We start from the raw sequence: 22,498 nt of genomic DNA, 5'->3' as shown, positions 1-22,498 counted from the left end.
TTCTGGAGAAAGGGGCCAAGGCTCACCAGAAAGCCACCACCACATGAAGGGGAGTCTGGACCTGTGGCAGACAGTGTATCTGCTGTCCAAGTGCCTATCAGAGTTCTTAGAAACTCTTTGTTAGTGGGCTGACTGCCAGGGTTTGATTTTTCTTTTCTGGACAACTTGTGAAAATTGCCAGGAAGAGACATATTGCAGGGAAGTGAAGAATATCCTCACTGAATGGTCTTGATATTAGAGAATCAAAGGATGCTGAACTCCAGAGAGGAGAGTGGACTCGTGTCCAGGTTTGTGCAGATAGAGGGGTTCAAAGCCCGGTTCTCTGTCTCCAAGTCCACTGTTTTCTCCACTGTATCATTCTAGGAATGGTCAGAGGATGAGATGATGATTAAAAGATAGATAGAAGCTGCCTGGACCAGCAGTTAGGAACAGTTCCAGGCAGAAAAGATGGAGAATAGGCAAGCCATGCCCAAGGGAAAGGAAAGAGGCCAGTCTGGTTGAAGCAGATGGTACATTTAATGGAGGTGGAGAAGAGAAACATGGACATTGGCATTGGGCCAGTTGTAGAGGACCTTCCTTGAACATCAGGCTAAGGAGTCCGAACTGTATCTTGTAGTCGGTTCTGTTGAGCATGGGGTTCATGTGATCCCAGCTGCATATTAGGCAAATTTACTTGGCAGCATTTGCAGGGAATGGGGATGGGATAAGCACTTATTAAATACCTATTAGGTTCCAGGCACCTTGCAAAGTGCTTTACAAATGTCTTCTGCCATTTGCAAAATGGCTTAAAGGGCAAGAGATTAAAGGCAGAGACCAATGAGGAGGACCAATGCAGCATTATAACTGTAATTGGCCAAGGGCCTGAACAAGAATGGTATTGTAATGGTACATGTCAAAACAGAGATATTAGAAGTATCCTCTGTCGTAGGGAGAGGTATATTTAAGACATATATACACCAAGAGTGGAGTAGGGGTGTCTTTTTTTTTTAACTTACTTTCTCTTTTAGTAACAACTCTAAGACAGAAGGGCAATGGCTAGGCAAAGTGGATTAAGTAACCTTGCCCAGGGTCTCACAGTTGGAAGTGTCTGAGGTCAAATTTGAACCCAGGTCCTCCCGACTCCAGACCTGGTACTCTATCCACTGAGCCACTTCACTGTTCCCCTGTTATTGTCTAACAATAGAAGATTCCTTTCCTTTTCTGGGACTCAGGTTCCCTTACTTGTTAAACTGTTTAAACTAGATGATCCCAAAGGTTGTACCTAACTAAATCCTCCCCCTCCTATGAATCTGACCCCCCTGGAATGCTTGAGATGATCTCCTCACTTGACCCTTTTGGCTTTCCTTACCCCCAGAGGCTCCAGTGTTGTTCAAGAGAAAGCTGGAGCCAATGACAGTGGAAGAGAAGGGCTCGGTGACATTAGAAGTGGAGCTGACCAAGCCTTGTTCTTCCGTGAGGTGGACTCGGAACAGTGCCGCCTTGGTACCCAGTGAGAATGTAGAGATCCGGGCCGAAGGCACACGCCATAGCCTGCTCCTTAAGAATGTGAGCTTCTCTGACCGGGGCTTTTTTGGCTGTGAGACACCTGATGACAAGACTCAGGCTAAGCTCAATGTGGAGAGTAAGTGGGCCTGGTTTGGGGGAAAAATGTTACCAGATGGGTCTGTGTGTAGAGAAGGGCAACAAAATGAGGCCACAATAACTTAAGTTAGTCTTTAAGTGGGTGACGGTGGGCTCTGCCTCATTCCTGCCATCTGAGGCAATGGTATTCATTCTTCTGGTTGATAAGAGGCAATTGTCATGACTCCAAAGCAAGGAGCATCCTGAGGGAAAAGAGTCCAATCTGCCATTCAAAAGGGTGAAGACCAGGTCAAGCCAGACTTCAGCCTGACTCCATAATCAAATGCAAGCATCCAGGGAGACAAGAAAGAGATTCCTAGTAGTGGTCCAAATTCAGGGTCATAGGTTTAGTCAGGAAGAACCTACCTTGAAAGTATTAGCAGAAGGAGGTGGTTTATGAAATTTCTGTAAGCATTCTAGCCATGCTTCTTCCTCCATGTGTCCAAGGTCCCTCTTCACTGTTTTATCGGAGCAGGAGAATTCCAGGATCCATCCTTTGTGAGTTAATCCTTTTGCAATAGATTCCATCACTTCATGACAGGAGGCTTTCTTGTTGTTCAGTAGACATCGTTTTGGTTTGGACCCATAATTTCATTAGTGTGGGGAACTCCTTATGTGGAAATTCTCCCCAGTGATGAAGTCCGGCAGTATGTCTGTAACTTAGAGTCTTGGAGAGTTATCTGGGAACACTGAGAAGGCCAAGTCACTTGTCTGTAGTCAGACAATAGCTAATATGTGTCAGGACATGAACACAAGTTTTCCTGACACTTTAACCATTATATCATGCTACCTCCCAGGAGGCTTTACTCAGTTTTTTTCCCCACAGCTAGAAAGTCCCTGAGGCCAGATTTGAACCCAGGACCTCCCCTCTCTGGGCCTGCTTGTCAATCCACTGAACTGCACCACTTAACTCAGTTTTAAAATGTTCAGCGTTATGGATTTTGTAGTCAAGAGTCCCTTCTTAGAACTGCCCTTTAGCTCTCTGGGCTCTATTCTAGGCATATACATTCCTGTGAAAACACTGGACGTTCCCCCAAATCACAGAATCTGAGGTGGAAGAGACCTTAGCATCTGTCTAGTTCAACCCATATGTGGAAAGAACCCTCATGCTGACACCCCCAATAAGTGGCCACCAAAGACTTCCAATGAGGAGTAATCCATTACCTCCCAAGGCTGTTCATTCCATTTTTACATAGTTTTAACTGTTAGGAAATCTTTGCTTAACAAACTTAAATTATATATTATATTATGACAATTATAAATGTAAATTATTATAATTGTTTATTATAATAACATATATTAATTATAATAAGCTCCTTGTAACATTATTTCTTTTGGATCCTTTGGATTTAGCCTCTTTTGATAAGAGTTCCTTCTCACACATCATTTCCTTCGTTTTGGACCCCTTGCATCCCTCCATTGTATTCCAATACTACTGCTTTGCTTATCTCTCCACCCCAAAACTGGTTACAATTTCTTTCATTCAGGCTTTTACAGCATGCATCTGGATAATCAAGATGGCTCCCATTGACTTCCAAGGGCAGAAGAGTTTTGCCCAACTCATTTAAAAACTCAGAACTGTTTCCTTTCTCAGAGAACTTTTCTAGTGATGTTTGTCTTTGTTCTTCCTCTTACCCCCCCTTCTTCATGTAGTGCGTCAGATCCGGCTGGTACGGGGCCTGCAGGCCTTGGAGGTACAAGAACAGGGAACAGTATCCTTGGAGGTAGAGCTCTCCCATGGTGATGTGGAAGGCAGCTGGACCCGGGATGGCCTGAAGCTGAAGTCTCAGGATAACTGCTCTATCACGGTCCAGGGTGTGATTCACAAACTGACCCTGTGCTCCCTGGGCCTGGAGGATGCTGGACTCATAGCCTTCAAGGCAGAGGGAGTCCACACATCTGCAAGGCTCACTGTCACTGGTATGGCCATCACTGGTCTTGATCTTGGTGGGGCAGGGTGTCACTGAAGGGGAACTGTCTATATATTCAGGCCACTTATGGTTATTTGTGTGATTGGTGTGGAAAAGTGTGTCTATACATTTGAGTGGCTCAGTCACATTTTATAGCCTAGAGAGAGCTACCCTCATATCATATTCTAGTGATCAAGAAAAAAATCTTAGGTGATTTCCCTCATTTTATGGTTAAAACAAACAAACAAACAAAAAAACAAAACAAAACTGGAGGGTTAATGGCTTATATGACTTTCTTAGAGTTGAGCTGAATTGGGAGAACCAGGTGATAATTATATAAGGAGAGGAGCAAATACCATTTGGCTCCTTTATTTTCCTTCACTTTGAGGGGGGAGTGGGGTGGAAGGAAAGTGCCTACCTAACCACCAACTCCTTCCCTCTCTCTCAGAGCTTCCTGTGAAGTTCAGCCAGCCCCTGCAAGACATGGTGGTTACGGAGAAGGAAAAGGTCACTCTGGAGTGTGAATTATCTCGAGCCAACCATGATGTCAAGTGGTTGAAGGTACCCTACAATTCCTAGGCCTGTGTCTTTCACCATTCCCCCAAATTCCTGATACTTCTCAACTACACCACTCTCTCCAAGGGGCCTAGCCCACCTTCTGGCTCTGGGCTGCTTTTGCCTTCCCCTCTTGCCTGCTGTCCCTGGTGCTGATCCCCAGGGCTCCTTCACTGGGTTTTCAGTTTCTTCATCCTTAATCTTCCTTTTAGCAGTCTTCTGAGTTACATTGTAGAAGTCATAGTAATCATAATAACCATAATAATAGCTAGCACTTATATAATGCTTTTAAGGTTTGTAAAGCGCAGTATCTATGTTATTTCATTGTTGGTCATATAGTTGATCACTCATTGGAAAGGAGTCTTTGCCATGTATGGGTTGGTCTAATGGGTCCTGAAATCCCTTCTAACTCTGGGATTATGTGAGCTTGTGGAAGAAGCCAGTTATAGGGATGAGGACCAGCCCTGAGGACAAGGGGAAGAAATAAAACTGAAAATGATGGTGGCTGGAGGTGGGGGGAGTTATCTCAGGGAAGAAAGCTGAGCAAACAAGAATGGGGGAAGGAGCCCAATGGAGGGAGGGAACCCCACTCTTCTGGAAGGTTAGTACCTGACACTACCTCAGTCTCATTTTGATACACGCCTTTCCTCCAGGATGGAGTGGTGCTTCGAGTGGGGAAAACACTGGGAATTATTTCTCTGGGGACCAAGAGGAGCCTTGTCATCCACAAGTGTGAGTTTGGAGACCAAGGTACCTATGTATGTGATGCTGGTGATGCCAAGACTTCAGCCACACTGCAGGTGCAAGGTAAGACTTTAGTTGCCCAGCTGTGAGCAAACTCTCTGAGCATCAGTTTTTTCATTTGTAAAATAGAGGCAGCAGAACTTCAGAAACCATTCTTTGAAGGTTTTTGTGAGGAAAGTGCTAGGCTGTTTATTAATGATAATAATAATTATTATAGTAATAATAATGAATGGTTGAGACATACAGATTTGTTTATTGAAACAGAGATAGTCTGTGATATCCGTTTGCCACCAGAAGTTAAATAACTGATGCAGATTATGCAATAAAATGATAGAATTGATTTGTGCAAATAGATCACTGCATATTGCAAAAATTTAGCATCTACTGGATACCTAAAAAGTTGCAAGTAGATAGATGATATTATGCCTCAGAAACTTGCTATCTTTCATAAATTAATGATGAGAAATTCCCACACTACGAATGTAAACCCCAAAATGAGAATTCAGCAAATAAACTTTGCTGAAACTAGGACATAATTGCAAAAAGAATCAGAGGAAAAAATAGTATTGAATAGAGAATGGAGAAAAGAGAAAGGAGACAAGGAGCAAAGAGTTTGGTTGAAAGGAGGGAGGACTTTAAAGAGAATGGGAGAATTGAGAACCCTGCCTAGAGGAGAAATTTTACTACCCTTTATAAGGGATAGTTTTGGTGTGTGCGGGAAGAGAAGGGCCTTTTCAGCAGTAAAAGAGTAGCAAAAGAAAAAGATTTGTTAATGCATATAGAGGCATCAATGAAAACAGCCAATGACCTGAAGACTGAGAGAGAGCCTGGTCTGCCAGTTGGGAGGTGGGGTGTTAGAGAAGAAGGATGTCACATCATTCAGAAGCAAACCCCATCTAAGAAGGGCTTAGGCTGAACCAGATTTGTGGTCACAGTGGGTTTGCCGAGAGCTTCAGGCCTGGGCATGATGTTTCCCTGGCCCTAGCATCAGCTGCAGCCCTTTCTGGCTGGGACCACACTACCATTTCTATGATAGAGGAAGGAGGAAAAGGAAGGCCAAAGGGGCCATGTGGGCAAGGAATACCATGAGGAGTCTGAGGCCAGAGAGAAGGAGAGAGGAACTGGATTTCTGCTCCTCATCTAAATAGACTAGGTGGCTTTTATGGTCCCTTCCAGCTATGACATTCTGTGTTTTAATATCCCTTCCAGCTCTGATATTCCATGTGCTAGTAAGGTCCCTCTCACCTATGATATTTTATATTCTAAGTTTCTTGCTAGCTGTGGCATCCTGTATTCTAATATCCTTTCCAACACTGATATTCATTGTTCTAATATCCCTTCCAGCTCTGATATTCTGTATTCTAAGACCCCTTCCAGTTATTACATCCTGAGCTCTATTATCCCTTCCAATTATCTCATTCTCTGTTTTAAGGTCCTTTCTAGCTCTGACATTCTATGTTCTAATATTCCTTCTGATATTTTACATTCTAAGGTTCCTTCCAGCTATGACATTCTGTGTTCTAATATCCCTTCTAGCTCTAAGAGTCTATCTTCTAAGGTCCTTTACAGTTCTTATGTTCTATGTCCTAAGGTCCCTTTTAGCTATGACATTCATTGTTCTAATTTCCCTTCCAGCTCTAATATTCTGTCTTCTAAGATCCCTTATATCTCTTATATTCTATATTCTAAAATCCCTTCTGGCTGTAATATTCTGTTATAAGGTTCTTTCCAGCTTTAATAGCCTATGTTCTGAAATTGCTGCCATTTCTGATACCAAAGTCCCCCTATCATTTCTGACATTTATGTTCTTTTGTCATTTCTGTTACCATATTCAAAGATGCTTATAGTTTCTGACATTCTTGCTTCTAAAGTCCATTTCCTCTCTGAAATTCATTATGAATGCACTCCCCCTTTCCCATATTTTAGGCAGGAATATACAGATTGTGAAGCCCTTGGAGGATGTGGAGGTGATGGAGAAGGAAAGTGCAACCTTCACCTGCCAGATCTCCCATGATGAGGTGCAGACCCAGTGGTACAAGAACAACAGCAAGATGCGGCCCGGGGACAACATCAGGATGCGCCAGGAAGGTAGGGAAAAGTTGGAGGTGTGAAGTAGGTGAGCAGGGATAGAGGAGAAGGGTTGGGAAGCTAGAGAAGCTAGGAAGGGAACTAACAGACAACCTCAGCATTCCTCAGCATGTGCCTGGAGGGGACAGAGTAGATTTCTTGTAACATCTAGTTCTATACCCAGCCTCTTCTGCACCAGGGTTCCTAGAACCAGGATAGGAATATATCAGCTCAGAACCCTACCTGATTCCCACTACATAGGGGTAATGGGAAGACTCTGGAGAAGGATGAGGGCCTGATGCAGGAGATGGGGCCAAAGAAAAGAAACCCTCAACTATTTTGAGGAAAGAGTGTGCTGCTCCCAATCTGGAGAACATCCTAGTACTCACCAATGGGAAAAGGGAACTCTCTGCCATTTTAGAAGGATGTTCCAGGGTGAGAAGGCAGCTAGGTCATAATGATGAAATCCATAGACATATAGACTGGAGGGGAATGAAGCACTAAGATGTATGAAGAGCTCAGTATGTGCAAAGCCACATGCAAAAACTTATCCTTAAAGAGCTCATATTCTGGTTGGGAAGATAAACACACACACACACACACACACACACACACACACCCATCAATGTGCAGTGAGAGCTCTTAGGAGGGCATATCATTTCTAGCAGGGGAAGGGTATTAGATGGCAGCATAGTGATGGCTTCCTAGAGGAGATGGCACCTTAGGTAGGTCTAATGAGTTTTCAACAGATGGAGATGCAAGTAGAGGGAGAGGTGGTCATTTGAGGCATAGGAAACACCATCAACAAAAGGTACATAGGTGAAACAGAGTGGGATGTTTTGGGGTGGATAATGGTCTATTTTAGCAGGAGAGTAGAATATTTGAGGGTGAACAGTGGGAAATAAGACTCAAAAAGTATGTAGAGAAGATGACAGGTTGTGGAGGACCTGGAAAATCAGGTCTTTGGACTTCATTCAGTCATCTTTCAGGAACCATTGATGTTTTTTGAATAAAGGAAGAAAAAAAAGAGAGACTTCCCATCTTTACCTTTTTATATAAGAAAAATCCCATTTCTGACTTGTGTCAGTGAGGTTTTGTCTGTTTTTGTTGTTTCCCAAGGGTTCTAGACCAGTGATTTGGGAGAGTGAGGGGGGTGGTGGTGGGAAGAAGCAAAGGGTTTCTATTATTTCTAGTCCATGCCTACTCTTGAGGAACTTTGAATATTATAATTGGTTATGGAAGTAGAGAAGAGAGAAGGAGGTAACAAGGTAGAATCTGATTCACCCCTTGGTTGACTTAGTAAAGTTTTTGAGCCTCTTCTTCATAGTGATAGGATCTGCTCTTATGACTTTGGCTAGACTCTAGAATAATAATGGGTACATTTTCTAGAGAACAATGGCTTACTACTCTCTAATTTGATTTATTATAAGAGACTTCATGGCAAAACAAAGAATAAAGGTGCCACTAAATCCACCTAGGAACTGAATTCCCATCTTAACTCTTACCTCTTCTGGGTTAGACCCCAAAGCATGTGCTAGGGGCAACAAACAGGCTAACATTAACTCAGAGTCTTTCATTCAGTACTTTACATGCTGGGGAATCACATCTGTGAGCTGAGACAGTGGGCAATTACTAGGATCTAGCCTGGGCTCTGACCCTCTCTTTCTCTCTAGGAACGACCTACTCCTTACTCTACCGGAAAGTCATGGTGGAAGATGCGGCCGAGATCAAATTTGTGGCAGAGAATGCAGAATCTCGAGCCCAGCTCAGAGTGAAAGGTAAGGAATGCCATGAAGAAAGAAAGGGCACGAGTGTTGTAGATATAAGGGGAGGCAGCTAGGTGGCTCAGTAGATTAAGAGCAAGGCCCAGAGACAGGTCCCGGGTTCAAATCTAGCCTCAGATACTTCCTAGCTGAGTAAGTCACTTACCCCACCATTGCCTAGCTCTTACTGTTCTTCCGCCTCATCAATACTGCATGGTATTGATTCTAAGATGGAAGAAGGGTTAAAAAAAAAAAAAGAATACAAAGGTAGGGTATGCCTCTCCAAAATGAGCATATGCCCAAATTAAACCTAAGTGATTCTGCATAGGGCAAAGTGAAAAAAAACCTACCACATCCTAATATATTTCAGGAAAGTAGCATGGTGTAATGGAGATACTCAAGTATTAAACTCAAGAAGACCCATGTTCAAATCCTGCCTCTGGCACTGGCTGTGCCCATAGCAAGTCACTTAATTGGACATTTCCATGAACAAAAATCTTGCCACCTACTTCGTGGACCCATAAAAAAGACGAAATAATAATAAATATGCATAGTTAATGATGATAAGTTATAGCTGTGTCTCAGTCTATGTCAGTGGAGGGAGTTTTCTCACAAAAAATCATAGGTCCTCGATGCCTTGACAAATATATGTCCCAAGCTAATTGGCAGCCTCAAGGAGGCTAGAGGGAGGAAGATCATGAATAAGGAAGGAGATAGCATGAGGGCAGTTAGAAAGAGAAGAAGGTAGAGAAAAGTTTTTGTCATGGTTAAAGGGCCTGAAGAGAGAGAGAGAGAAATAAGGAAATGGGATGTTCTATGTCCGCTGGAGGAGTAAGGAAAGGGGATGGGGTGGTCTGTGTCCACTGGAGAAATTAGGACCTTACTGAACTTTGGTGGGGCCCATCCCCTCCTCTCTTTTTCCTTAGAGCTGCCTGTGGTTATTGTGCGACCACTGAGGGACAAAATTGCCATGGAGAAGCACCGGGGAGTGCTAGAATGCCAGATGTCAAGAGCCAGTGCCCAGGTGCGATGGTTCAAGAAGGATGTGGAGCTCCATGCTGGGCCCAAGTATGAGATAGTCAGCGATGGCATCTATCGGAAACTCATCATCAATGATGCTCAGCCAGAGGATGAGGACACATATACCTGTGATGCTGGCGATGCTAAGACCAGCGCTCATTTCTATGTGGAAGGTACAAGGGAGAAGTAGTGGGCTCAGGTGGCAGGGGTGGGGGAAATGAGATTTTTCTTGGACAAAACTTTTGCCCCTTGACAAGAAATGCTAGAATATATGCTTCTCTGGCACAGTTTTCAAGAATGCAGAGTCCCAAGGAGGTTTGGGGAGGGAGGACCTTAGATGGAATCATAGAAAGGGTAGCACATTTTGTTCCAGATAGGAAAATGAAAGACACAAAAGTTCAATGATTTATCTGGATGACAAATAGGGCTGCGCTCCAAGCAAGGCCATTTGAGTGCCTCTGTCCGCCTTTTCCCACCACCCAGACTTCACTTTCAGTACTCAGTGTATACAATTTTACCTCCTTCCTCCTCTACCCTCCCCACCACCTCCACAAAAATGACCATTTCCTTAAAACAGTGATCTCACCTAGTTCAAAGTAACTTGATAGGATTATTTACACTGAAGTTCATGTTTGCTAATAATAACAATAATAATAAATCATCAATATTTGTACTCTCAAAGAAGATGTTTATGGTCAGCAAAACTTTAACTCAAAGGACCAAATCTCTAAGGATGGAATTTCAGACATTGGAAGTTTGGGAAGAAGGGTTTGTGTTGGGAAAAGGGAATGCCCATGTGGGTGGCCATCTATCTCACAGGTAAAGCCAACCTTGTCTGGTTTTTTTAAACCTTTACCTTCTTAGGATCAATACTGAGTATTGGTTCCAAGGCAGGAGAGTGGTAAGGGCTAGGCAAATGAATTTATGCAGCTTGTCCAGGGACACACAGCTGAGAAGTATCTGAGGCCAGATTTGAATCCAGGTCCTCCAGTCTCCAGGCCTGGCACTCTATCCACTGAGCAATCCAGCTGCCTCCAACCTTGTTTCATTCTCCTCCAATGCTGACTGTGGGAAGATGGAAAACTTGTTTGATCAGAGAAAGTAGAGTTTGACTCCTCCCCTCTCTCCTTCTCTCCCTTTTCCCTAAAGAACAATCCATTACCATTGTAAGGAACCTGAAAGACATGGAAGTGATGGAACCAGCTCCAGCCTGGTTTGAGTGTGAGATCTCCATTCCCTCCGTCCGTCCCCCCAAGTGGCTACTGGGCAAGACGGTGCTGCAAGCTGGGCGAGATGTGACCATTGAACAAGTAGAGACAGTCCACCGCCTGACCCTCCACCGGACCTGCTCCACCATGACAGGCCCTGTGCATTTCACCATTGGCAAATCCAAGTCCACAGCTCAGCTCATTGTCTCAGGTAACTTCTCCTCATGCTAGAGTGTGATGCCATCATTCCTGCTTCTATCTCTCCATCCAGAGGGACTTCTTAGGATTTATATCCTTTGGGCAAGAACCCTAACCCTTTTTTTTCCTTCTGCTTCTTCCTTAATAATAAACCATGAATATCAACACATTCACGTTGGGTATCTTCAGTGCAGAAGATCTCTTTTACCTCAGGGGTGGATTCCAAGCCAGTTATGACAACCTCCTTGCTTCAAGTCTCTCTCTTCTAATTTATCCTCCATTCAGCTATCAAATTGGTCTTCCTAATCACTTTTGACCATATCACCATCCCCTTATTCAGTAAACTCCAGTGGCTCCCTATTACCTCCAGGGCCAAATATGAAGTCCTCTGCTTGGCATTGAAAGACCTTCATAATTTTTCCTCCTTTCCTACCTTTCCTCTTTTCTCATTTATACCTTAATTCCTTCCACATGCTCCCTACATACTTTGTAATTCAATGTAATACATTGGCACCTTTGCAGTTCTTTAGATACAGCACTCCAATTCTAAACTCTGGGCATTTCCACTGACTATAGGGATTGTAGAGATCATTTATGTCAACACTTTACTATGTAGACAAGGAAATAAGATCGAAGGTCACACAACTCATAAGTGCCTAAACTTGAACCCAGGTCTTGGCATCTGAAGATGAGTAGGGCTAAGACAGGCAGAGGTGAATGGATGAGTAATTTGGAATGGCTTTGGTCTCTGAGCTCTCCTCCTTAACTTCTCCCAGTTAAAATTCTGCCCCTCTCTTCTTGCTATATAACTTGATACTCCATTTTGAGGTCAGCAGGGGAGGGAATGGCTAGCTCCGCTGTACTAATGAAGTGAAAGTCCCAGGCTTATTTCCCACCTGGCTTAGTTAGCTTTGATTCCACTGTCTTTGAACCTGCTGGTGACAACCTCCTGAACAATACTTTACTAGGTTGCTCCTCGGAAGACAAAGACAGAAGCCATGCCCAGGCCACTAGGCAAAGCTTTTGCCCCTTGGCAAAAACTGCTAGACTGGATGCTTCTCTGGCATAGTTTTCAAGAGTGCAGTGTCAGCTCTAGCACACAAGGAGAGTTTGGGGAGGACATTAGAGGAGGCACAGAAAGGCCCAGTACATTATGTTCCAGATAGGGAATTGGAAGATACATAAGATTCAACAATTTGTCACAAAGTCCAGAGAAGGACTTTCTCCCCCATACGAGAAAGAGGGGTGGATGCCAGGGTCTAGGCTGTTGATCACTGATACGTCCTCATTGGCATGCTGGTCATCTTCCAGACATCCCTGTGCTGCTGATCCGGAAAATGGAGGACAAAACTGGCCAGGAGCAGCAGTCTGTGGTCCTGTCTTGTGATTTCAAGCCTGCTCCTAAGGCAGTGCAGTGGTATAAGGGTGACACCCCTCTTGAGCCCTCTGAGAAGTACAAGATGAAGCTGGAGAATCACATGGCAGAGTTGCGGATTCTGCGGCTCACGCCCAGTGATGCTGGTGTCTACCGGTGCCAGGCTGGCAATGCCAACAGCAGTGCCACAGTCACTGTGGAAGGTATGGTACTTGATGGGGGGGCAGATACAGGGAGAGGGGAAAGTGGAGGTGGGCTGGAGAAAGTCTCCACTGACTATATACCCTCTTCCACCTTGGAAGTTTGGTAGAGAAATTCAGCCATCTTGACCATTTCTTGTATCTCTCATCATCTAATTTGTTCTAATGTCCCTGCTTAATTGCATAGTGTCTGAATATGGGATGCAACAGGTTTTGGGGCACATCCTTGATTATAGACCAGGCTGGTAGAATCCCACCAGCATCTGTGTAAGCATTTGCCAACATCAGCAAAGATCATTTGTCTATGTTCATGGCTGCCCATTGCCTTAAGCACAATGTAGAGTGACCCTCTCTTCACTCTTGCCTCGGGCTGCTGACTCCTTGCATAAAACAAGTGACTTTGGAGCACCCAAGATTTTTTTCTCTCCAACTTGTTTTTCTGATGAGGTTCTGTATGTGTTTGTGTCTTGGCAAACTGGATTTGCCTTTTTTTAAAATTTTATTGATGGGTTTTCTTTTCCTTTTAAAAAAATTTTATTGATGGGTTTTCTTTTCCTTTTTAAAAAAATATCTGTTACTTTCCAATGGACCTCTGTCTCTACCCTCCATGGCAACAACCAAGTTTAGTTTTTAACACATCGTCCGTATCTGTAAATGTGTACCTCATTCCACACCTGTAGTCTACCATCTCTCTGCCAGGTGGCAGTAGCTCTCTGGACTTGACTTTTAGACTGATTTCTGGGCCTGCTTTCCAAAATGAGTCATGGAGGCTGGACCATGGTAGTCCTTGTATCTTCTGCTTATTTTTGTTGGCTTTCTTTTCACCTGGCCAATAATTGTTGACATTCACCAGCCCTATTCCCTATCTCTTTAGGAGTTGACAACATGGGATAGTTTCCCAAATAACAATAGTGTTAAAACTCTTATGTTGACCTGGAGATGAGGAGATGGATTTAGGGCACACTGCTGTTTCTCTCCATCTCCAGAGTAAGGAGGGTCCTAAATATAGATATCCTGTAAGCTTATTATTTGTATATAGTTAAGTGTTGGTGTACCCTATCAGATCATAGGGCCAGAGAGCAGGAATGACTAAAGACATGACCTTTTCCTCCCTGGCTTTACACCCCTGAATCTTAAGCATTTTGAAAAGAAGTTTCCAGTCCTTTCATCCTCACTTTTTTAAAACTTTTACCTTCCATCTTAGAATCAATACTATGTATTGGTTCCAAGGCAGAAGAATGCTGAGGGCTAGGCAATGGGGGTTAAATGACCTTCCCAGGGTCACACTTCTAGGAAGTTTTAAACCTAGGACTTCCCATCTCTAGGTCTGGCTGTCCATCCACTGAGCCACCCAGCTGCCCCCTCATCCTCATTTTTGTAACTCTTCCTTCCTCTGGGATATGGGGGGTGGATATCAGTTGCTTCTGAGACATTGGTATGTGGTAGCAGCTTACTAACTGTAAGCTTAGATTTGAATGTGACCTGTGCTGGTGTGTCCTCTCTTACCACTAATATCTATCACATCATAGCATCCTCAGGAATTCCTCTGGCCTCTGAACTCCATCTCTCCCTCTGAAGCCAACCTTGTCTGAACTTAGCCTGGCTGGTCCTCAAATGAAGGCTATATGTAGCTGGAAGAGACCCTAGAGGTCAGCTAGTCCCATCTCCTCATTTTATAGATAAAGCTATTAAGGTACAGAACAGTTAAGTGACTTGCCTAGGATTACACAGCCGAGTCAAGAGTCACCTTCTGATTTCCAGTGTGGTTCTCTATCCTTTATGCCCTGTCTCCTTGTCCATGATCACCAAGCCCAAATGTGAAGCCTTTCCAAGCCCTGTGCTTCATTAGCGTGGCCTCGAAGAGCCCAGCCTTGTCTCTGGAGCACAGCGAGACAAGCGGGACTCGTGTGCCTTCTGTAAATTGTGACCTCTTCTCTCATCCCCTGATTTATACCTTGATTGACTTCTGGGTCTCCTCCTTGGGTCTCCCCCAACAGCTCGTGAAGTAGCAGTGATACAGCCCCTCCGGGATGTGGAGGCGACGGAGGAGGGCAGTGCCAGCTTCTCATGCGAGCTGTCTCATGAAGATGAGGAGGTGGAGTGGCTCCTGAATGGGACTCTGCTCTACAATGACAGCTTTCATGAAATCTGCCACACGGGAAGAGGCCATACACTGGTGCTTAAGCGTGTGAGCCTGGCAGACTCGGGCACCGTGAGTCTCAAGTCAGCCAAGGTGTCGCAGTCAGCCCGACTGACGGTGAAAGGTGAGAAGGGGCTGCACAGTGCGGGGGGGGCTGCCTTCTGACCACCCTGCACCTTTTTAAAACTTTGTTTGCAATATGGCCCCCTGGGATGCTTTAGGGGAGTAGAGGGTCTTCACAGAGCAAGGACAGCCAACAACCTCCGAGCTATTGAGAAGGTGCCTCCTAGGGATTTCTCCAAGGCTTCATTCTAGAGAACTGGGTTCCCTTCCCAGCCCAGGCCCCCTCTCAGCAGAGTGAGGTACATCCTGATTGTAGGAAGGAGGGCAGCCTGGGTTTGAGAGCCTCTCCATCCCCTTCAGAGATGTCCAAGTTCAGAGCCAATTTGATTCTCAACCCATGTGTCCCTAGACTGGAAAGAAACCTCATTATTTCAGTCTAGAATCTTGGAGTTCCTCTTTTCTGACTTTCCCAGGCTTCCCAATAGTAAAGGGCAGATTCAGATTCAAAAGTCACTTGCAAATATATCTTGACTGTAAAACTTTTTTACTGCTCACAAAATTTCTTTGCTGCTCACCCTGTTATTCAAGATGCCAAATTCTCCAACTATTGTATGGCTGAGCAGAAAGCCAAGATTCAAGGGGTGATGGGTGCAAAAGGGCCTTGAATGTTCTCCTCCTTTGCTCTCTGACACCATCACTTCAGAGAACCAGAATTCCAGGCAGATCCTTTAGTGAACAAGGAGGGGATGGGGAACGGGTTCTGTGGTTTAGATCGGAAGGGGAATGATGAACTAGTTTCTGAAAAGCACGAGAACCCAATGCATCCCCTTTCTCTCACCCACCAGAGAAGCCTGTCGTGTTCCTCAAGCCCCTGGATGACATGGCAGGAGAAGAGAGGGGCACGCTGGCTCTGGAGTGTGAAGTCTCTCACCCCAAGGCACAAGCCATCTGGCGGAAGGATGGGGTGGAGCTGGGCATCAGCGACAAATACGATATCCTGCACACCGACCGGACCCGGGGTCTGGTGATACACGACCTCTCTCGGGATGACGCTGGCCTCTATACCTGTGACATCGGCACTGACCTGACCCGCTCCCAGGTCAGCGTGCATGGTAAGTGGCCCTCACATTGGGGCGGTCAGAAAATCTGGGTTCAAATGCCACTCTGCCGCTAACCAGAGACAGGACTCAGATTCTGAGCCTCAATTTCATCTGTAAAATGGGGAGGAAACTGCCTCTTCTTCCAATCTCCCAAATGAAATCTCTTAGGGAATCAAAAGTCCTGGGTTTGTTTCTCTTTATTAAATAGGATTCAGAGAGGCCAAACTCCAGAGCAAACAAACCAACAGAGCCCACACAGATGAAAATGCCACTGGGGAGTGTTTTACAAAACAAATAAAAAATAATGCAACATGATAAATGCTAACTTGTGGTTTTCTCAGTCGATATACCATCTGTAGGGATCTCTTTTCATTTGAGTTTGGCACTACTACAGTACCCCTGTCTCTGGTTTCCTTATTGTAAAATGAGAGGATTGGACCAGATTATCTCTAAAGTTCCTCCTAATTTCAAATCCTAAGATCCTAGAAGATGGTGCTAGTAATATAGGCACTGCCTCACAGAGAGCATAGAATCATAGATTTAGAGCTGGGAGGGACTTCAGTAGACCTCTAGTTTGGTACAACCTCCTCATTTTACAGATAAGGAAATTTAGGACAGCTAGGTTGCACAATGGATAGAGTGCCAGGGCCTGAAATTAAAAAGACCTGAATTCAAATCCAACCTCAGACACTTACTAGCTGTATGACCCTGGACAAGTCAAGAGTTTGCCTCAGTTTCCTCATCCATAAAATAAGCTGGAGAAAGAAATGGCAAATCACTCAAGTATCTATGCCAAGAAAACCCAGAATCTCACAAAGAGTTGGACGTGACTGAAAATGACTAAATGACAATTAAAAACTTTCCCAAGGTCATACAAGTTAACGAGTTGCTGTGCTGGGATTTGAATCCAGGTCCCTTGCCTTTTGGTCCAAAGTTCTTTCACTTTGTAATTATTAAAGTACTATAGACACGTGAGCAATGGTGCCATCATGAAGAAGAAACCCTGCCACGACTGCTTTCACAAGGAGAAAACATTATTTTCAATTAACACATGTAACTGATATGTCAGTGGGCATTGCTAAAGTGCTTGACAGTTTTTGGTGTAGTAGAAGAAACAAGCATGGCTTTGGAATCAGATGATCTGGGTTTGAATCCTGGCTCTGCTCCTTGAATGATTTTCAGTTAATCTTTCTTTGTACCTCAGTTTCCCTCCCTGTGAAATGAAGGGTTTAGACCATCTCTTTTAGCTTTATAATCTTATGATCCTATGAGTCTCTCACAGAGACCAGATGTTTCCAGATGCTCGTTGGGAAGGAGAAGGAAGGAAATCTGGCCTGATCCTGTGTGGCCTTGCTTTCACAAGACTCCTATGTTTTATCACCTTGTCCCTTCAGAGCTGCACATTGGCATCACCAAACGCCTGAAGACCACAGAGGTGCAGGAGGGAGAGAGCTGCACCTTGGAGTGCATCCTGTCCCACCAGAGTGCTGGTGATGTGGGCACTTGGACAGTCAATGGGAAAGAGGTGGGTGGCTCTGGCCGTTTCCGAGCCTCGTGCCAAGGCCGCAAATACACCCTCACCCTCCGAGAGGCAGCCTTGACGGACGCTGGCGAGGTGGTGTTCACCGTCCGGGATCTCACTTCTAAAGCATCCCTGATCATCAAAGGTAGGACCCAGAGCTTTGACCTTCTCTTCAGGTTCTTCCTTTCCCCCGCTGCTCTCTCACTTTCCTCGTCCTTCCAGCCATGAACTTTGCCTCTGATGTTGGCCGAGTCATTCTCAGGTCTGTTTATCCTGTAAGGTTTGAGCAGATGGATCAGGCACTGAGGTGAAGCTCTTGGGGCAGTCCAAGTGGAGACTAGGGGCAGGGGAAGGGGGATAGAATCTGGGAGTCTCTGCACTCTGAAAAACCCTGCAACAAACCCTTCTCTCACCTCCCTCCTCAAATTCTCCTTGAGCCTGTCTGAATTCCAGAATGGCTCCCATTCCATTATCCTGGCTATACCATACTAACAGGATTATACAGATTTCGAATCAGAAGGGACCTTAGAGGCCCTTGAGTCCAACCCCCTTATTTTACAGAGAGGGTCAGTAATTCACTCAGGATCACACAGCTAGGTGGGATACGAACCTGGGTCTTCTGACTCCAAGCCCAGTATCCTGTCCACTACAATAGATGCTGTCCGAAATAAAAGAGCAAAGAGCTCTCTCAGGTCTCTGATTGCTTCAGGTTTGAAATGCCTCATGAGACAATTAGCATTGAGGAAACCTAGCAAAATATAGAGGGAAGCTTTGGGCTAAAACTGGCTTATTAGAATGAAAACTCCTCAAGGGCTGCACCTCTGCCTTGTTTCATTTTTATACCCCAACCTAGCACTGTGCCCAAATACAGGAGCAAGGTAAATGTTTAATCAGTTTTTTTCTTTTTAAATTGTTGAATATTTAAGGATTAGACAAATGCTAATCCTGAAACCATTCCTTTCTTCTTCTTATAGATAAACTACAAGAGAATAATCATTCCCCAATTATCTATGATTTGGCAAACAGTCTTCCTAGATTAGTCAATGATGGCTCACAGGGTGATGCTCTCTGTCAGATCCCCACATTGCATCCCATTGCCCTGGGTTTGGGCTGCAAAGCTGACCCCCAAGCCCTGTCCTGGACCACTATGGATAGATAAGAATCAGAACAAGGATTTCCATTGCTCTGTCATTGCAGACTTTCAGGGGCCAGCGAGGCTCACCTAGCATCGCTAGTCTTGTCTGAGCTCTCCATTCTGCCTTTATTATTGCAATGATTCCCTCTTCGTTATTATTACGACCATTATTATGTAGTCTTCTTGTTCTGCCTACATCATTCTGCATCAGTTCAGATAAATACTGACTCTCAAATCATGACTCTTACCACTACGCTACCCTGGTTGGGTCACATACACTGTGGTTCCCCTGCCAAACTCAACCAATGGCATCTTCTTCAGGTCTCAGGGAGCTTCTGAAAGGATGGATTTTGCCTGAACCTTGAGGCTGTACTTAGAAATGAGTCACAAGAAGCTACAAAGAAACTGAGCATAAAGGGTTAATTGTGATGATTCCCTCTACATTATTGTTATGATTTATTATGACTCCAAATCCTTGTTTTTCTTTCATTTTAAATTGATATCTCTTGTTTTTATAGCATTTTCACTTCTGAATATATCCCTCCCCTACCACAAGCCAAGTAGTTATCTTTCATAACAACAAATTAAAAAGAAAGAGGAAAAAAAGCAATTGAGTAAAACTAACCAATACATCAACAGTATACACAGGGCCCCACTTCCCTAGTCCTGAACTTTGGCATAGAGAGGAGGCTGACTTTCATGCCTCTTCTCCAGGCTGTTATAATTACATAGAGTTCAGTTTTTACTCAGTTTTATTATCTTGTCCATTTCCATTGTTGTAGTCACTGGGTAGGTTGTTTTCTTGGTTCAGATCAATCAATAAACACATATTAAATGCTTACTGTGTCAGGCACTATGCAAAGCTTTGGAAATACAAAAAGAGGCAAAAGGCAGGCCCTGGCCTCAAAGAGCTCAAGATCTAAATGGGGGAAGACAACAAGCAAATAAATATGTGCAAACTATATATGAGATGAATAGGAAGTAATTAGAAGGAAGGCATTAGAATTAAGAGGGGATTAGAAAAGGCTTTTTATTCTGCTTCCTTTCTTTCTGTATCAGTTCCTATAAGTCCTGGCTCTCAGTCCATCACTCTTATCTCTTGGACTTCATATATCACTGCTCCTGGCCAAACACAATCACTGGCCAGCTAGCAGCCCGGGATCTAGTGATGAGTTTACCATCATCCCCTGTGACTGTGCTGTGATTGCTTGTTGAAAATGGCACCAATGTCAATAAATGCAAGAGTTGAGGGACTGGAGGTTTGGTTTTCTTAGCTTCCCAGAGTAGCATTTAATAACCCTTTTGTTCTAAATCACATGGTTTGTGGATTAGAATGGTATTCCTAAAATCAAAGAATTATATTTGTGTTTCTGCCCTTGATTTTATTCTTTAAAGAAAACAATTTGGAGTGTGCTAATTAGAAAGTGGCCATCATTTGAAGGTAAACCACTAGGCTGAAAGGGACATAGGCATAATTTGATGTCTTGGGCAATTCCTTCATCCTCTCAGAGTCACAATTACCCCTTGTTAGGCTAAAATCAGGTCTCACCCTAACTTCTTTGATCCTATGGATTTTCCAGATTTGATGGACATGAGCTACTTAAGGACCTTAGTGGGAACAAGCAGCTAGGGCAATGCTTGGCCCCTCCGTCTGGTTTCCAGAACTAATCCCATCCCACTTTAGATGTCTTGGGGCTCTCTGGTTGCCTTAACTATTAATATATCCTGATTCTACTACATGGTGATGTTGCTTCTGCAATTTATCCTCCTTCCTACATATTTCTTATTCTATTCACCACTTTCTATCATGTATCTCAGACTAGGGGTAAGGCATTTGGTAGCATCCCCAGGCTTGGGAATTTTTTCACTTTGTCCAGAAAAAGAAAGGAAGGCCTCTAGTATATTGAGTGGACTTTATGTGTTGAATTCTTTTGAGAATGTGGGCAAAAGCTGAATAAGATGGGCAGATATAGCTAGGCTGTGATCTGCTTAACTCTTGGGTAGAATACCCACACCAAAGAGATCAAGGTTCTATTTGAGTATTTTGCATAAGGCTGGAGTGACTATAGGGCTCCCTTCCACATGGCGGGGATTAGGGTTCCCCAGGATCTAGAAAATCCTGCATAAAGTTTTTTGGCTCTCTTTTCACACCAGAGAAGTCTAATTTTTCTTCTTTTTCTTTTATAGGGTATTTACAATACTTTATTATTAAATTTAGGTTAAATATTTGGTCATAATCTATGTGTAGGTCAATGTTATGTAAAACTGTGTTTATAAACTTTTTCTGTGTCATCCTGTGGCTTCCACAAAACTTCCCCAAAATTCCCATTTCATTTCTTATGCTGATCCATGATATATCAAGACCATGTTGGGGAAGTCACAATGTGGAAGAGCTACCTGCACTTCCTTGAAATGTACTGATGATCCTTTTCAGAAGAGGTTGGCCTAAGTAGTTTCTCAGATCCTTTATGGCTCTGAGATTGTTCATTCTTTGTGATTTGGAGATAAGATGGTAAATGTTAGGTGAAAGACAGGGCAACCTTGCAGCTTTCAAGGACAAAGAAAATCTCAGAGGAGAGAAACTAGTGATTGATTAGTTAAGGCAAGAGTCAGATGAGAACAGTTTGGGGGCCAAGGAAGAAGAGTGTGTCCTGAGTGGTGCCTAGAAAAGAAAAACATCTTCTCTGGGTCTCAGGGAGTTTCCCAGAAGGCAGATTTGGCCTGAACCTTAAGCTATATGTAGAAATGAGTCACAAGAGGCATTAAGGATCTCTCTTACCTGGAGGGAGGAACAAGGTGGAGATAGGAAAAAAGATCCCACTTTGGGGGAATCCAGGCAACATAAAAAACTTCCCTAGGAGTCTAGAGTTCTGGGTTTTACTCCCAACTCTTGAACTATGTAAACGTTGGGCAATCACTTCTCACTGTACTTTTCTCTCCTCTCTCATTATTTGAGTGGGTTGGATTAGTTGATCTTTAAGGTCTGTCTGCTAGATTTTATGTTCTAAGCTCCCATCCAGCCCTGGAATTCTATGACCCTTTTATCTGGGTCAGAGAAAAGCTGAATTCTATTACTTGGGAACACCCCAAACCGTACCTGGAGATTCCTCATAGTGGAGTCAAGTAGTTTTTTCTACACTAAATGACCAGCAAAATATGACATTGTAGATGTTGCACTGCTAAGAAAGGGGAGGGAGGGAAAGGACCTGATTCAATAGCTTAGAGAATTCTCTCCATCCCCCCCCCCAACCCCGAGACAAAAAGGGGAAGGCAGAGAGCTCTCAGCTTCTGTAGACTTTCTAGAAGCATATGTTATTCCCTGACATTTAATTCAATTCAACAAATAATAGGAGCCCCCTCTCCATAGGACTCTATACTCATTCAGTTTTATGATTACAAATATATGTATTTATGTACTGACACATATGTATCTATCTATGTATATGTGTCCATACATAGATATACATGTTTGTGACAATGGAACTGAGCAAGTTCTCATGGTATATATATATATGCACATCTAGGCATATATGCATTGTTCATATAATTAGGCATATATACTATGTGTGTATATATATGTATATATATACTATGTCCATATATTTATTTTAGATACAAATATGTATCTCTATATACCTATATACCTATGTATATCACTGATTTTACATTTTATATTTTATTATATTAATATATGAAATTTATATCTTATGTATTTTATTATATTAATGTGTATTAATATAGTAAATTTTATATTTTATATATTTTATAGTTATATTATATATTTATATTGTGTTTTCTATGTTATAGTCATTTATATTTTATACAATACATAATATATAACCATGTGTGTACACACATATGCATATAGCCTACACATG

At 43.5% G+C, this 22,498-nt stretch overlaps 1 protein-coding gene across 1 annotated transcript in view; it reads left to right on the top strand.

Moving 5' to 3' along the window:
* OBSCN (obscurin, cytoskeletal calmodulin and titin-interacting RhoGEF) overlaps positions 1-22,498 on the top strand; it is a 301,647-nt gene that overhangs the window by 75,681 nt on the left and 203,468 nt on the right. The window contains exons 23-33 of the mRNA XM_044676976.1: positions 1,355-1,621; positions 3,274-3,540; positions 3,979-4,091; positions 4,739-4,892; positions 8,570-8,674; positions 9,586-9,852; positions 10,829-11,098; positions 12,397-12,663; positions 14,658-14,924; positions 15,709-15,975; positions 17,358-17,630. Of these exons, the coding sequence (XP_044532911.1) occupies positions 1,355-1,621; positions 3,274-3,540; positions 3,979-4,091; positions 4,739-4,892; positions 8,570-8,674; positions 9,586-9,852; positions 10,829-11,098; positions 12,397-12,663; positions 14,658-14,924; positions 15,709-15,975; positions 17,358-17,630 (2,517 nt within the window). The remainder of the gene's footprint in view (positions 1-1,354; positions 1,622-3,273; positions 3,541-3,978; positions 4,092-4,738; positions 4,893-8,569; positions 8,675-9,585; positions 9,853-10,828; positions 11,099-12,396; positions 12,664-14,657; positions 14,925-15,708; positions 15,976-17,357; positions 17,631-22,498) is intronic.

This window comes from Gracilinanus agilis, chromosome 1, assembly GCF_016433145.1.
Source record: "Gracilinanus agilis isolate LMUSP501 chromosome 1, AgileGrace, whole genome shotgun sequence".
Classification (NCBI taxonomy): Eukaryota; Metazoa; Chordata; class Mammalia; order Didelphimorphia; family Didelphidae; genus Gracilinanus; species Gracilinanus agilis.
This window is presented reverse-complemented; position numbering and strand designations above follow the sequence as displayed.